Raw genomic sequence first — 15,864 nt, forward strand, 5'->3', positions numbered from 1 at the left:
TGTGACTAATGAGTTAGTTGCGGGATGATGCACTATAGAACGAGTAAAGAGACTTGCCGGTAACGAGATTGAACTAGGTATGATGATACCGATGATCGAATCTCGGGCAAGTAACATACCGATGACAAAGGGAACAACGTATGTTGTTGTGCGGTTTGACCGATAAAGATCTTCATAGAATATGTAGGAACCAATATGAGCATCCAGGTTCCGCTGTTGGTTATTGACCGGAGAAGTGTCTCGGTCATGTCTACATAGTTCTCGAACCCGTAGGGTCCGCACGCTTAACGTTCGATGACAATTGGTATTATGAGTTTATGTGATTTGATGTATCGGACACCGGAAGTGTTCCGGAGAGTTTCGGATAAAACCGGAGTGCTGGAGGGTTACCGGAACCCCCTCCCCCCGGGAAGTTAGTGGGCCACCATGGGCCTTAGAGGAGAGAGGGCCAGCCAGGAGGTGGCGCCCTCCCCCCAGTCCGAATTGGACAAGGGGTGGGGGCGGCGCCCCCCCTCCTTCCTTCTCTCCTCTTCCTCCTTCCTTCCCCTCCTTGTTGGACTAGGAAAGGGGGGAACCTACTCCTAGTAGGAGTAGGATTCACTCCCCCCTTGGGCGGCCCCTCCTCCCCTTCTTTATATACGGGGAGGGGGGAACCCCATATACACACAAGTTGATTTCTTAGCCGTGTGCGGTGCCCCCCTCCACAGCTTTCCATCTCGGTCATATTGTCATAGTGCTTAGGCGAAGCCCTGCGTCGGTAACTTCATCATCACCGTCACCACGCCGTCGTGCTAACGAAACTCTTCCTCGGCCTCAGCTGGATCTAGAGTTCGAGGGACGTCACCGAGCTGAACGTGTGCAGATCGCGGAGATGTCGTGCGTTCGATACTTGATCGGTTGGATCGCGAAGACGTTCGACTACATCAACCGCGTTACTAAACGCTTCCGCTTTCGGTCTACGAGGGTACGTGGACACACTCTCCCCGCTCGTTGCTATGCTTCTTCTAGATAGATCTTGGGTGATCGTAGGAATTTTTGAAATACTAGGTTCCCCAATAAAAGTATGTTGGAGCTCGTGCTACAACCGGCTACAAGTTTACAACCCGATTCCCTTTTCTCTCCTTCAACTAAGCACAAATACTATATTTAAATCCTTATAGTCTGCTTATGTCACCTTATTGTGCTTGCTCTAAAGTTACTCTCCACTATGAGTAATCTGAAATGTAGGGCGTGCAGCGGGCGGCACCGTCGGTCAGGGCGCCGCTTCAACGGCGGAAGCAGTGAGAGGTCGTGTCACCCTGACTTGCCATCAATATGGAGCGGCGGGCTCAGCTGGCGCCGGACGGGAAGCGCGCGCGGGAGGGGGAGGAGTTTTTGGTGGGCCAGGAAGGTGAGAAGCCAACTTGGGATTGGTCCGGACAGGGAAATATCAGGTGCTCCCATACTCCAACTGCTAGTACAATAAGTGTGGGCTATGTAGAGGGCGTAGTAAGCAAGCTTCTCATCATTCTGCGAGTTGATATGACACATCAAAGTAGTAGTTTTTTTAAACGTACATCAAAGTACCAGTGTAGTAGTATCCAAAAAGGGCCGACCATGTCCATGGCTACCATCCCATCCCGTGCTCCGTCATTAAGTACGTGCACGATTCACGTGCCATTCAAGAAAAAAACTGTGTACGTGCCATTGAAGAAAAAAATAAAAACAAACACGCCACCGCGTCATGGTCGAACTTTGATTCGTTCATGCGTGGTTCCCGACCCTCCACTAAGTGAACAACTACTACACGCGTCAAATTATCATTTTAACTGCCTTTTCATCCAGAAATGAGCTCCACTGTGTACCCGCGCGTGTGTGTTAGGGAATGAGGCACAGAGTACGTGCGTCCTGCGTGCAATTCTTCTCTTCGCGCACGTACTCCTTCTTTTTGTGGGTGATTCGTGCACGTACTCGGCCTACGTTGGTGACCATTGATGAGTCTCACTTATGTCTACAGCTCTACATGTGAATCTACATCTGCATCTCTACTCGGCCGATGTCACAACCCGACGTTGCCGATGTCACAACCCGTCGACGGGAGGCCAGAGGTGCCACAACGCGCGATGCCGCCGGGGATGACGATGTGCGACGAACACAGCAACGCACGATGACTATCCAGCAGCAGCAGGGGAAGGGATCTGTATGCGCGGCCTAGTGCGAGGAAGGAGATGGAATCAGGGAAATTCAAAGGTGCAACAATCTGACGGACGCGCGTCGGACTGGGTTTGTAATAACTTTGCGGCGGTTTCTTTAAAGGAAATCAACAATGAGTAGGGCGTTTTGGTGACCGAGCTCCATGGAGCCCTTTATTTTAGAAAAAAATTAAAATTCAAACATTTTGACTTCAAAAAATTCTGAAAAGAAAATGCAACTATGCAAGGATGAAATGTATGTGTGTGTAATAATTCAAGATGAAATACTTTGAAGTGCGATCTATACAAAAAAGACAAATGTCTGGACTTTGAGGATGAATAGTATCATGTGTTCAAAAAGCCTCAGATTTGTCTTTTTTACACAGCCTTCATTTCAACGTATTTTATCCTAAAAATTTACACACATGTGTGTTTTGCCTTCATGTATATCTGTATTTTTTCAGATTTTTATGAATTGTAAAAATATGAATTTTGTGTTTTTCAAAAACCGGACTCCATGGAGGCCGAGCTCCAAAAGGCATTTTCGATCAACAAGGGGGCCTGTTGTTTCAAAAACGCACACGGCGTCCAAACGTTCAACTTTATACACCCTTAACACAAAATCTTACATACCAGACCCACTTGTCAGCCCCAAGCGCGCCAGGATCGTTCAATCGTTCCCTCTTGTCTGTCACACACACTCTCTCATCCAGGCTCCTGAGCCTGAGCCTGAGGGCCAGTTCTTTTGGGCAATTCTCCGAGAATTGACACCCTCCCCAGCTTCTTCCAGAATTGCCACTCCATATTTTCTTACAATTTCTAGCTAATTAGATCTTAACTAGATAGAAATTGTAAAAAAGATGAAGTGGCAATTCTGGAAGAAGCTGGGAGGGGGTCAATTCTCGGAGAATTGCCAAAAAAAAACTGGCCCTGAGTCGGAGCCGGAGCCAAGCCGCGCGAGGATCGTGTGATATCCATAGGGCTGTGGCCGCTCACAACTCAGCAGGGCTCACGCTCCACCCCACCCCACTCGGATCAATCGCGCATCACACTTACACGTGGACCCCACACCCAATGCACCGCGCAGTTACTTTACCCCTCATCACCGCCCGTGTCAAGAGCCCACTATATATGACGCCTCGGCGAGCCCCCGTCGCGCCCTCCCCTTTCAAGTCGCCCCCCCTGCCCAGAGAGACAGACACGGAGAGATCGAAGCAGAGTGGACGCTCGATACGCCGTCCGTCAACAGGAACAAGCTTTCTAGAATGGCGGTGCTGCTGCGCCCGGCGGCGATCGCCGGCGGCCGGCAGGTGTGGCCGGTGGCGGAGGAGCAGGCCGACGCCGCGGCGGCGGCCTCCCAGCGGCTCGTGGAGGCGGTGGCGCGCGGCGACTCGAGGGAGGCGGGCGAGCTGCTCGCGTCCGGGCGGGCGGACGTGAACTACGCCGGCGTGGTGTGGCTCGACGCGCGGCGGGTGGCGGAGGCGGCGCTGCGGGAGGGCGCCGCCGCCGAGCTGCGCGCGTCGCGCGAGGAGATCCGCGCCGACGTCTCCCCGCTCTTCCTCGCCGCCGGCAACGGGGACGTCGCGCTCGTCCGCGCGCTGCTCGTGAGTGCTTTCCTCCCCCTTCCTCTGCTCTCGTCGTTTTGGGGCTTGCTCTGCTGCCGTTTCGCGTGCTGCTTTGCGGTCGGTTTGATGCGTTTAGCCAGGAATGCGAGCTCCGATTTGGCTTATTATGGCCAGCGTTTCATCGAGAATTCGTAGTACCATCAAGCACGAACACACATTATTTTTTTTCCTTACAAATAGTCTAGGAAAGGAAACATGGAGAGCGTGTGCTGCTCAAAATTTGAAGTGCCATAGGGGCGTAGGCCGGCCTTAGCCTAGCTAGCTCCATTCCTCCCACAGCATATAGAATCGCTTTACCTTTACCGAGCCGGTGAAGATTTTCAAAGACATTTTTTGAACGGTCTCAGCGGGCGCTGGCAACTCACGGAACTACTACAAGTACAACACACTGTCTGCATCTCATATGCAGTACCCGATAGATAGAAGGTTGGCCGTCTACTTCCATTCCATTCCAAATGAAAAGCTTTGTGCTCATCATAGTTCAGTGTACTGTATAAATGCACGCGCCAGGACAAATCCCATTTTGGGATTAGACATGCATGCCGGCCCTCCCTCTCAATTACGCGCTTGGCTTGGCTCGGCCCCTCCTAATCACATCCTACCCTCCAAAATGGAGTTATATTAGACATAAAGCGCAGTCATTACGAGATATTTTCCGGACCCAATCATGTGTTCCCTCGCCAGTCTTCACTTGAGGAACTCACACCCATTTCTCTGCAATTAGTTTCTGGAAGAGGGGCTACCAAGGAGTAGTACTAGCCCCAGCCCGCATGGCTGCGATGGGGACCATGCTGCTTTGCGTTTTGCAGTTCCTCTTTAATGCGTGTACGGACACATTTTGTTGTCTTGCCATGATAGAAATTGTGAAACGGATGGGGGCATGGAGCCGGCCATGGAGCTCACGCAGGGAAGCTTCCTGGACAAGCCGTCTAGTAGGAGCATGTCCTAGATATTACCGTATATGTGCATCGATCGAGGTCTAAACATACGGTACATGCATACATACATACAGTTTGGCATGTTACTGGTACAGCACATTGCGCTACAAAAAAAATATTTCCTACTGTAATTTTTTGTAGTAGTAAAAGGGTGGCGTCTCCTCGCAAAGAAAAATATGGCGTCTTGGTACTCTCCATTGTGCTCCTCAAGGTTGCTCTAGAAGGCAGGCTTTGTGACAACTCTGCATATGCTGCTGCGTAGGAGAGATGCAATGGAGTATTTTAGAGACGATTTGGGGGACAGGGGTAGATGGGTTTGACTTTAACCCTGACCCATCCATGCTTTGTTTACTGCTGCCGATAATATAATGAAGCAGGTAGTAGAAAGCACCGGTGCCCAGTGTTTGATGGTGTTCCAGTAGTGCTGCTAATCAAGTTGTGTACTACTAGAGACAGGCAAGAGAAGAGCTCAACCTCAACGCTTTGGTAGAAACCAATATATTCCCCCCTCGTGAGCGCGGTCGGGTTTGGTATCACGTGACCCCCAGAGTCCCAGCAGAGTCCATCCTACGTCCGTGGCTCTGCCTAGTGTAGTGCACACTCTAGTAATCCTCAGATTTGTTGGATCCCATGCTACTCTGCCTTGGCCTTTGGTTGCCACCTGGGCCTAATCACTGATCACGGCCTCACGTGCCCCTCACGCGTAATCATGCAACATCGTTCTACTCTACTCTACGAGTGTGCCTCGCAGCCGGAGGTGGAGGCGAGGTGAGATCCATGATCCATCTACGTGGCCTGCAGTGTCCGGCCGGGTGATCCGCCGGTGTCATGGGGCGGCCCGATGCGCCATGCCATTGCCATTGAATGGGACTGGCAGGGGAGCAGGTTGCGATGAACGGGCCCGAGCACGAGCACGAGCACGCACCCCGGCCGGCCATGCCATGTACTTGCAGGCAAAGCGCACGGCGCATGTGTACCGGCACTCTCCCCTGATCTCTGCCAAGGCCAATAAATGCCATCGCCAGGGACAGGAGTCCCATGGCCGGCGTGTGGCCCTCGTCCCAGAGCGCATGCTTTGCTGCAGCATCTCGTGCGTTTGGAGCTCTTCGTTTGGCCGGCTAGCATGGCGTGCTGCACCATCTCGGTCTGCTGGGTCTTCCGGATCGGACAATTTAGGGCTGAACCTCGTGTGTTTTGTAAGCGTGAAGCCGATCCCAAGACCTGTTGCCAGCACAGTCGATCGAGCTCATCCGGGCTGGCATGGCTTATGCCTGCAATGGCAACAACAGTAGCCGGTTTCATTTCATCCACGATCGGAGAGGATGAGGTAGCATCGGCTCGCTCAGCGGAACCACATGATTCGCATCTGCCATCTGCTCAGGCAGGCAGGCCGCTGATCCAATACGTCCAAACCGCCCCAGCTGTATTTGATCACGCCATGAAACCTAGCCCCTTGAGAGGCTGAGCCCCAAGCCGGCAAGTAGGCCAAGGACTCCGGAAGTAGGCGATCCTTCTCCGCGGCAGCGCCAAGGGCCTCGCCATTAAAGATACCAACGCAACACGCATGTGTGTGACAGAAACCGTCCCAGTGCAATGCATCACAATCACATGCCCGATCGCATCGCAATCGCTCGGCCTCTGCATGGCTCCCCTGGCCGGCACGGAGGAGAGGAGGAGGAGGTATCGGTACGGAGAGCTCACCCACGTACCCTGTCGTGCTCCTTGTCTCGTAGCCATGGTCTGCCCCCTCTGCCACCGGCCAGCTGTACCCCCGGCTGCATCTCCCTCCCTCATCACTCATGGCTAGCCAGCTACGCGCACTTGGCGCCCATGCACAGCCGCGGGCACGTCCTTCCTTGTCCTGCCGCGCCTGCCTCTCCTCGTGTATGTGTATCCGGTGGTGGCCTCCACTGTGCCTGTGCGCCATTCATGGTGACATGGGGAGACCATGCACTGTTAGGAACATCACCTCGGCTCAGTGCACCAGTGCAATGTATTTATTGTGCGATGTGCAATGCTGGAATATAGTGTAGGTTTCCTTGAGGTTAAACTGGACATCTGATGTGACTTTTGATGCTTAACATCGATGGTCACAGACTCACAGCATCTTTTATTGCTGAAGGGAACCGTTGTTCGTGCATTCATTATGTTCGGGTAGTAGAAAATGAAGAACACGATGAGAAGCACCGTTTGTCTGTAACTGAGCAGCACTTGACCAGAGCAAATGCGCAAGCCTGGATATTTTCTCGGTAGGTGTGGCCATCTTGAAAGCTACTACTGCTATATGCAGCGATGTTGAGCTGACACAGAGGTAATGAGGCCAGAAACATAAAGATTTGACGGATAGCGATGCCATCACCTGCAGAATTTTGACCAGATTCCCTCTTCCAGTAGGAGGCCCCTTCTGTTCTCTCCTGCATAAATGAATCCTGGCATAGTGCCAATGCAACAGTACCTGCACAGCACAGGCTCGCCGGCCAGCAGTCCACATATTGGTCACCACATCACCGACCTGACCGGACATAGTACTAGCAACAGCGACATTTGCTACTCGGCCAGCTATGGCTCCGAGTCCCGATGGTCATTGCCCTTGCCCCTCTTCTGGTAGTAGTAGTACGTTGTTGGACCATCTTTATCTTTACCTTCCGTGCAGTGAAAGCGAAATTAGAAGTAGGCCTTATGCACATTTTGTTTCAGGAATTATTTACATAGCTTTGACGAAATTATTTACATAGCTCGATCCATGAACTTAATTATTCCGTGATTATTAGTAGTTGTTGCAGGTTTACGTTCTAATTACTTTGCAAGTTTCTGATGGTTCGTTCATGTGTGGCGTGCAGGCAAAGGGGGCGGACGTGAACGGGAAGGTGTTCCGTGGATACCCGGCGACGGCGGCGGCGCGGGAGGGGCGCGCGGAGGTAGCGGAACTGCTGGTGCGCGCAGGTGCGTCGCAGCCGGCCTGCGAGGAGGCCATCGTGGAGGCGGCGCTGCAGGGGCAGGCTGCCCTGGCGGCCATCTTCATGCGCTCCGACCTCGTCCGCCCGCGCGTCGCCGTGCACGCGCTCGTGTCTGCCGCCACTCGCGGCTTCGTCGACGTGGTCGACACGCTCGTCAAGGTATGCCCATGTTACATTTCTCTCTACTGGGCTTTTTAGCTGCAGCTTCGACTACATGGGCCCAAGGATTACATGGGCGTATGGCAAAACGGTTTAGCACTGGGCTTGAGCTTCAACTGCTGGCGAGCCTACTTCTCATGGGTTCTAGTGTTGTCTAGGATGCGTGGGTGCCGCGCGACGAGCCGCGGCATGGAGCGTCGTAGTCTTTAGTCCCACCTCGCTGCTTTAGAGAAACTGTGACCGGTTTATAAGGCGAAGGGTAGAACACACCGCTGTGTTCGTAAAAAGGAGAGACGGTTGGCATCTCCCCTGACAGGGACGGGAACGGTCTTCGGACTTTCCTCTGCACACAGCGGTTAAGGCTACCCGCTTCGGCGGATCTTACCCAATTTTTTTGCCATTCTTATTTTAGGAAACAATTTAAACAAGTTTTTTTTGCGAATCAACAATTTAAATAAGTTGTTGGACTTCAGAATATTTTCCAAAATTGTGTACGCATGATTCTTTTACTAACTACTGGTACAATTTTATCTCCTACGCAGCATCTAATATCATCTGATTCTCTCGTTGCAGTGTGGGGCTGATCCAAACGCGACCTCCCGGGTGCTTCTGCGTTCTCTCAAGCCATCACTGCATCTCAATGTCGACTGCACACCGCTCTTCGCCGCGATCGTGAGCCGGCAAGTCGCCGTGGTTCGTCAGCTACTTCAGGTGTGCGCCATTACCCAAGTAGATCTATTTTCGCGATCGACGCATTTGATTTTTGACACCATTTTTTCCTCTTCTCCAGGCTGGTGTGAAGAGGGACACCAAGGTGAGGCTTGGAGCGTGGTCCTGGGACGCGGCCACCGGGGAAGAGCTGCGCGTCGGCGCGGGGCTCGCGGAGCCCTACGATGCGGCCTGGTGCGCGGTGGAGTACTACGAGTCCACCGGCTCCATCCTCCGCATGCTCCTGCAGAACGGGTACTCGTCGGGCGCCACGCACGTCGGACGGACGCTGCTCCACCAAGCCATCCTCTGCGGGAGCGTCGGCGCCGTCGAGACGCTGCTGGCTTCTGGCGCCGAATGCGAAGCTGCCGTGAGGACCTCCCGGAGCGGCAGGTTCAGGCCTGTTCACTTGGCCGCGCGACTCGGCCAGCCGGAGATCCTGCAGACGCTCATGGACAAGGGCTGCGACGTCAACGCGAGGGCGGAGGCTGGCGATGTCGCCGTCATCCTGGCCGCACGCCACAAGCAAGAGGACTGCGTCAGGGTTCTCGTGTCCGCCGGGGCGGACGTTGCGCTGTTGAACTTGGCAGGCGAGTCGGCGGCATCCGTCGCCTCTTCGGGCGGCTGGAAGGCGGGCTTCGAACGCGCCGTTCTTGGTGCGATTCGGTCCGGGACCATCCCTCTGTCCAGCGATCGCCACGTGTTCTCGCCCATGATGTTCACGGCGCGCTGCGGCGATGCCGCCGCGCTGGAGGTGCTGCTCGCCCAGCCCGGCGTGGACGTGGACGAGCAGGACGCGGACGGGTGCTCGCCCATAATGGCCGCCGCCAAGGAGGGCAATGTTGACGCCTTCCGCGTCCTCGTCTTCGCCGGCGCCAACGTGAGGCTGTGCAACAAGCGTGGCGAGACGGCTATTGGGCTCGCGCAGCAGAGCAAGAAGAGGGACCTCTTCGAGCAGGTCATGCTCGACTTCGCGCTGGAGAAGGGCATGCCGGCCGGCGGCTTCTACGCCCTGCACTGCGCGTCCCGGCGCGGCGACAGCGCGGCCGTGCATCACCTGGCGAGCACGGGCTACGACGTCAACATCCCGGACGGCGACGGCTACACCCCGCTCATGCTGGCCGCGAGGGAAGGCCACGCGGCGGTGTGCGAGCTCCTGATCTCCCACGGCGCACGGTGCGACATCCAGACCCTGCGGGGCGAGACGGCGCTCTCACTCGCGCGGTCGGCGCTGGCCACCGCGGCGTTCAACAAGGCCGAGGACGTGATCATGGACGAGCTGGGCCGGCAGCTGGTCCTGGCAGGCGCGCACGTCGTGAAGCACACCAAGGGCGGGCGCGGTAGGCCGCACGGCAAGTCGCTGCGGATGGTCGCCGCGGCCGGCGTGCTCCGGTGGGGCGGGTCGAGCCGGCGCAACGTGATGTGCGTGGAGGCCGAGGTCGGGGGCAGCTCGGCGTTCCAGCGGCGCCGGCAGAGGAAGGGCCGCCGGGGGGACGACGCGTACGCGCCGGGGCTGTTCCGCGTGGTGACGGCGACGGGGAAGGAGGTGCACTTCGTGTGCCAGGGCGGGGAGGAGGCGGCGGAGCTGTGGGTGCGGGGCATCAGGGCGCTCACCAGGGCGGTGTTCGGCAAGCGGGGGAACTAGATAGTGGCATGGCCTTCTTCGCTCCGTGTAGGCTTGGCTTTGGTAGTTTGCAGCAAGCGTGCCTGACGTGCCTGACGTGCCTGTAAAGAGTAGGGGACATAGAGCAGCGAGTTGATGCGTGGAGTCGGGTGTGCTGGTCTTCTGCTCGAAGGCTTTGCCGGGTTGCCATGATGTTTTTGGTTCAGGGCCTGTAGTTTGTACAGCTTTGGTGTATGTTTTTGGCCAAGTTGCTTTGGCTATGCTTGTAGTTGGCTTTCACTCTGAAACTCTCACTATCTTCGAGAAGTTCGCCCTTTCATCACGCCTATGGCTCTATTCTTGATTCTTCTCTTCCCCAGTTTTTGCACAAACAAAAAATACCGAATGCCGTTTCTTAGCAAAGGGATCTATTGATCGAGATTATGCAGGTAGTCACAGTCAACATTGACCTCTTCCCAACCACAACTAGCATTTTAGTCCACGAAAACATACCAAAAGTGACCTATTGATCAAGATTATGTGTTATCACAGCCAACAGATAGACTCCGACAGATGGCTAGGAAAGAACTTAGCCATAATGGACATAGTAGAACAGCTGAACAGGAGAAGCCATACTGGTCAGACTCACAGTAAACCAGCTTTCATTCTCAAAGTATCAATTCGTGACTACCTACAGCATAATCGAAGTTCCATCACCAGCACCTGCCAGCTTGTCCTGGCTATCACATTGTTTTGAATTGCTAACAATGCCACAAGAAAAAACTTTAATCGTGATATGGCTGCAGCACCTCAGTGGCTCAACATCACTGGTATCGAAGTTGTGGAAGGTAAACGAGGGAAAGAACATCAGCTAGATGGACAGGTTCAGCTTCCAGAGATTTCCTTCTCCTTGGCCTTGCACATATCATCTGCCGACTTGATGAACTTCTTGGTCAATTCTTCGACCTGGAGGAAACATAATGTGTAAGATATTTACTACCACACAACATATTCCCTTTGAGAACATTGTTCAGTACTCACTTCTTTCTCGAGTCGCTTTATATCATCCTTTGGCATGCTAGATGAAGATTTCTTTATTGTATCAAGTGCCTGGAAACACAAGGGAAATGCATATGTATATAATGTAATAATACGAAAGGGCGTAAGAGAATCAAAATTGAATCCTAATATTTCAGAGAAACATGAGTAGTCGTGAGGATCAAATGCTAGGACAAGCCGTATATTCAGAAAATACTACAGCATGACAGTGAACATTATACACAAGGAAAACTGTAGAGTAAGAATACAATTATATAGATCAATTTAGTAGTCTTCAGCACCGTTACCTTCATGAGGTCATAATACTGTCGCATGGTTTTCTAATTCTAACTCTAATAATAGGCCAGAGGACAAGTGGAGTAAGCGCACCCTCTTTCAACAGATATCATATGAGAAATGCTACATCATAAGATTCATAGCTCTCTCCTATATGCAAGTCCCAAAAGAAAACATATACCCGGTGACAATTGCCTGAATGAACCATACAGTGACACTACAAATATCCAACTAAGCCTTCAAAACATCGATCATCATAAATTGAAGAAACGAAAGTAATGTAAAATTACCTTTTGGCGTGCTCTTCTAATACTTTGCTTGAAATCCTCAGCAGATTTAGTAACAACCTTACACATTGCCTATATTCAAGCACCAGAAAATTCATTAGTAGTTTCAAGAATAAAAGTGAGATTTAAGCTTAGTTAATCTTACCTGCATAGTCTCTTTCGTCAATCTGCACAGGGACAAATTAAATTAGAAGGCGCAAACAAATTTAAGACCAGAAAGTGCATGTAGTAAAAAAGATGATAAATATGAGTGCAAGTTATCGCAAGTTTGTGGACAGTAGTGGACCTAGAAAGTACTCCCTCCGTTCACAAATATAAGATGTCTGGATATTTCAATATGGACTACATACTGACTGAAATGATCAAACAAATACACTAAAACGTGTCTATATACATCCGATTCACAAAATAGTTAGAACATCTTATATTTGTGAATGGAGGGAGTAACTCTTAAATCACTTACAGGTAAGCACAGACCTATGATAAACAATAACAGTAACATTACAATTTACACTTACGGAGGTACAGCTGCAATAATCCTACTGCCGTCAGGTGTTGGATTGATGCCCAATGGAGATGAAGCGATTGCATTCTCAATAGACTTCATTGTCTGTACAACAATTGGTTAGAATCAGTCACAGGAAGTTTAAGAAGTTAAAATCACTGTGCTAAATAACATTTGTAGGGCCTGCAGTAGCATTAGCGGGCACCATTTCTTCGACGTAGCATTCATAGTATATCGCTTGCCAGACCGCTACATCACTAGAGCACATGTCTATTTTTATCCCACGGGTTGCAGTGACTATCTTGTCATGCTAATAACTAATAGGGATAAGTATATTTTTCATCCCTGAACTCTAGCGAAAGTCCAGAAATCGTGCCTCAACTCCAAAACCACCAAAACTCAGTCCCTCAACTAATTAAACCGGATACTTTTCATCCCTGGTAACGCTTAAGGTGGTTTTAGTATGGCGTGGACCCTGGTTTTGACTAAAATGAGCCATGTAGCCTGGTTTTGACTACTAGCGGGCACCCTGCCGGCTCTCTCTCTCTCTCATTTTCTCGATCCCCTTTCTCACTCACAAAACAGAGCGGGCGGCTGCGGCGATTTAGGCAGCGGCAGTCTGGCCCGGTGGTGACCTAGGCGGGGCGGTGGCTGTCTGCTGCATACCTGGGCACGGCAGGTTGTGCTCTTGACCCATGAGACCAAGTGACGGCAACGGCGACTTGGGCAGGGGTGTATGGCGAATTGTGGAGCCAGTTCAAGCAGACGGCATCCTCGGCAAGTTCAAGCCGCCGTTGTACGAGTTGTTGATGCAGAAGGATGAGCTGCTGCTGGAGAAGACTGTTGACTTACAAGTGGAGAAGAAGAGGAATGTGATGCAGTTTGTTGTATTGATTTGTTTCATCACAGCAGTTGTGTATGCTTTCATGACGTATATGTAGGCAATTGAGTACTAATTTGTAGACAAGTCGGTGAGAACTTGAAGTGGTATGTAATCTGACTATGCTAATTTGTCATGGAAAATTCTGTTTGTTGCCACATTGCATGGCAATTGAATGTCCAGCAATTGAGCAATCTGACTATGTGTTGACAGTAATGGTACGCATTGGAAGTGGCTGTGGCAGGAGTGCTCTGCATAGAGCTTGACCATGTGTGTGCGCGTGAGTTTCTTTCTTCATCCTGGGCAACTCCAACATATGTTCAGCATTTCATTGGTAATATATTTTGTCCCAAAACTGGACAGTCCGACAAGGTCTGAACAAAGAAAGTGTGTACCATAGTTTGAATTGAATAAATTGTAGTGAACACAGCTTAACAAAATCTGAATATAACTGAACATAGTCTAGACATTTCAGAGCGTTGTACTGAATTTAGTTGGACATAGTCTGGACCGAATATAGCTGAGCATAGTCTGAACTGAATATAGCTGAACAAGGTCTATGTCAGACTAAAACCACCTTAAGCGTTACCAGGGACAAAAAGTATCCGGTTTAATTAGTTGAGGGACTGAGTTTTAGTGGTTTTGGAGTTGAGGGACGATTTCTAAACTTACGCAAGAGTTCGAGGACGAAAAATATACTTATCCTAGCTGATAATATAAGTAAATAACATGATTATACAAAGTTGCTAGTGCTTTTAGTACCTTGTATATATCATCTGCTATCTACTGCAATGATTAAATCCATTACAACCCTACTATCCGCTGTTTAGTACCTTGGTTGACAGTATGCTATAAATAACTCATTAAGGTTAGGACCAATACACATTTTTCCCCGAACAGGAAAGCATACCCATTTACATGAAATTATGGCATTGTGGGCTCCTACACGTGATGCACCGAAGTGGTATCAAAATGTATTAATTTGTGAGATTTACCATCTACTCCCTCCATCCGAAAAAACTTGTCCCTCAAATGGATGTATCTAGCACCAAGTTAGTGCTAGATACATTTATTTGAGGGATAAGCTTGGGACAAGCTTTTTCGGACGGAGGGAGTATATAATGAAGAAAGGCTCTTACATTAGGATCATAGGGCATCACTGATAGGGTATGCGAATCTAGGACAGAAACAACAGCAATACGACTCAATCCAACTTTAACATCCCCAGTTTCCACCATGATGTGGTCAAGCATGCCTGCAGAATACATCGGTTACATCATCTGTGCGAGAATCAGCATTGGCCAGCAGAAACAATGACACAATGAAGATGCAAATCATAATTATACCAGGAGAAGCTCTCCCTGTCCGAAGTTTACTCAGCTCTCGCGACAGCGCAACGACGGCAGTGTCCATTTGTGCAGTCGCGGCCGATTTGACAGTCGGCCCGATATCAGGAGCAGCTTCAACGGTATCACTTCGACTATCATTCTCTAGGCAATGACCAAGAAGCAAGAATATCAAGTCTCTGATTACATCCCTATAATGATCCATCCCACAAGGTAATTGCAGTGCACTGATTTAAGAATTACGGAATCGAATAGAGAAGACCTAACAAGGAACAAACAAAATATAGTGGCCTTCTACCAAACAGCATCTAAGGGGCAAGGCGAGTCGAGGAGGGCGGGTGCGGCAACTTACTCGATTTCTTCCCTTTCGCGAAGCCCCTCCGGATCTCAAGGAGGAAAAACTGCGTGGTGGGCAGGTTTCTTGCGGCCGCAAGGGATCCGGCGGTCGGTAAGCGGTGGATGGAGGTGGAAGCTGAGGAGGCGGCGGCGGCGCGCAGGGTGCGGGCGGCGACTGCGGCGCCTCGCCGCAGGAGGAGCGCCATGAGGGTTCTGACAAGAAGGGGTCTATAGAGATCTCGGGGTTCTACGGGCTCCGCCGGCAAGCGGCGGCGGCGGAGGCGGAGGCGAGAAGGGTTTTTGTACTTCCGATGGGTTTTACTGCTGGGGAGAAACACAGGCTTCGACCACTGCCCTCTTAGAGCAAGTCTAGTCGAGACCTCAAATCCTCAAACCCCTAAAATTAACTACTTTTTTACAGTTTCATCAAAAAAAGCCATAGACTAGAACCTCTAAACCCTCAAACCCGTAAAAAATTAAAGGTCCAACCTTCAAACTATTTCCCAACCTGTAGAAATAAGGGTTGGGAGGAAAATCTCCCCCCAACCCGCACTCCTCTTTCCTCTCGCGCGGGAGGGAGCCCCGAGACCGACGCTTCAGAAGACTTCCTTATTTTCGTGATCGCCGTGTGTTTCTTTTGTGCTTGCTCTTTTATTTTTTTCATTGCATCATGTCATCATGCCATCATGTCTTTAATTTAAAAAAAACTCAACTAAGTAAATTGCATGGATCTTCGATCCATTTAAATAGAGGGAAATGCACATGGTGATTTCTCTTTATAACATATATCCTCCCAATATTATTAGGGAGCTATATTAAAATATTCCATTAATTGGAGCTTACCATAACACACTTGCAATATTCCAATGCCTTTGTTATCTTAATTCTTGGTCTCCAACCTCGCCATATATTTTTTCATCATATTCCGGAGCTCCACCAAAAATCCGAACATTTTTGGACCGTCCCAACCCTCACTTCCTATTCAAATCATTTGAATTTAAATCAAATGAGTTC

General features: G+C 50.8%; 2 protein-coding genes and 1 non-coding gene across 3 annotated transcripts; 2 read left to right on the plus strand and 1 right to left on the minus strand.

The window, feature by feature from the left end:
• The first annotated feature begins 3,342 nt into the window (after positions 1-3,342).
• On the plus strand, positions 3,343-10,508 carry LOC123053729 (ankyrin-3). The gene is made up of 4 exons (XM_044477263.1): positions 3,343-3,775; positions 7,575-7,850; positions 8,424-8,561; positions 8,641-10,508. Exons 1-4 carry the CDS (start codon positions 3,437-3,439, stop codon positions 10,201-10,203), a joined length of 2,316 nt encoding a protein of 771 aa, XP_044333198.1. The 5' UTR covers positions 3,343-3,436; the 3' UTR covers positions 10,204-10,508.
• On the plus strand, positions 8,125-8,246 carry LOC123056357 (U6atac minor spliceosomal RNA). The gene has a single exon (XR_006426744.1). It is a non-coding gene; the product is annotated as a U6atac minor spliceosomal RNA (small nuclear RNA).
• A 298-nt stretch (positions 10,509-10,806) lies between the features above and the next one.
• Positions 10,807-15,207, minus strand: LOC123053730 (ribosome-recycling factor). Its single transcript, XM_044477264.1, has 8 exons — positions 14,867-15,207; positions 14,515-14,658; positions 14,308-14,423; positions 12,302-12,393; positions 11,929-11,950; positions 11,787-11,855; positions 11,203-11,271; positions 10,807-11,127 (listed from the first exon to the last, which is right to left on the minus strand). The coding sequence occupies exons 1-8, from the start codon at positions 15,054-15,056 to the stop codon at positions 11,047-11,049; spliced, it is 783 nt and encodes a 260-aa protein (XP_044333199.1). The 5' UTR covers positions 15,057-15,207; the 3' UTR covers positions 10,807-11,046.
• Between the last annotated feature and the right edge of the window lie 657 nt (positions 15,208-15,864).

Source organism: Triticum aestivum, chromosome 2D (genome assembly GCF_018294505.1).
Source record: "Triticum aestivum cultivar Chinese Spring chromosome 2D, IWGSC CS RefSeq v2.1, whole genome shotgun sequence".
Classification (NCBI taxonomy): Eukaryota; Viridiplantae; Streptophyta; class Magnoliopsida; order Poales; family Poaceae; genus Triticum; species Triticum aestivum.

Bases quoted from the DNA above. Each gene is read 5' to 3' on its own strand.
- LOC123053730 (XM_044477264.1), bottom strand. From the start codon at position 15,056: ATGGCGCTCCTCCTGCGGCGAGGCGCCGCAGTCGCCGCCCGCACCCTG. The intron at 11,951-12,301 runs GTAAGTGTAAAT...GTCCCTGTGCAG, and splicing joins ATTATTGCAGCTGTACCTCC to ATTGACGAAAGAGACTATGC. The intron at 11,272-11,786 runs GTAATTTTACAT...TTGTGTTTCCAG, and splicing joins TTAGAAGAGCACGCCAAAAG to GCACTTGATACAATAAAGAA.
- LOC123053729 (XM_044477263.1), top strand. From the start codon at position 3,437: ATGGCGGTGCTGCTGCGCCCGGCGGCGATCGCCGGCGGCCGGCAGGTG. The intron at 3,776-7,574 runs GTGAGTGCTTTC...TGTGGCGTGCAG, and splicing joins CGCTCGTCCGCGCGCTGCTC to GCAAAGGGGGCGGACGTGAA. The intron at 8,562-8,640 runs GTGTGCGCCATT...CCTCTTCTCCAG, and splicing joins TGGTTCGTCAGCTACTTCAG to GCTGGTGTGAAGAGGGACAC.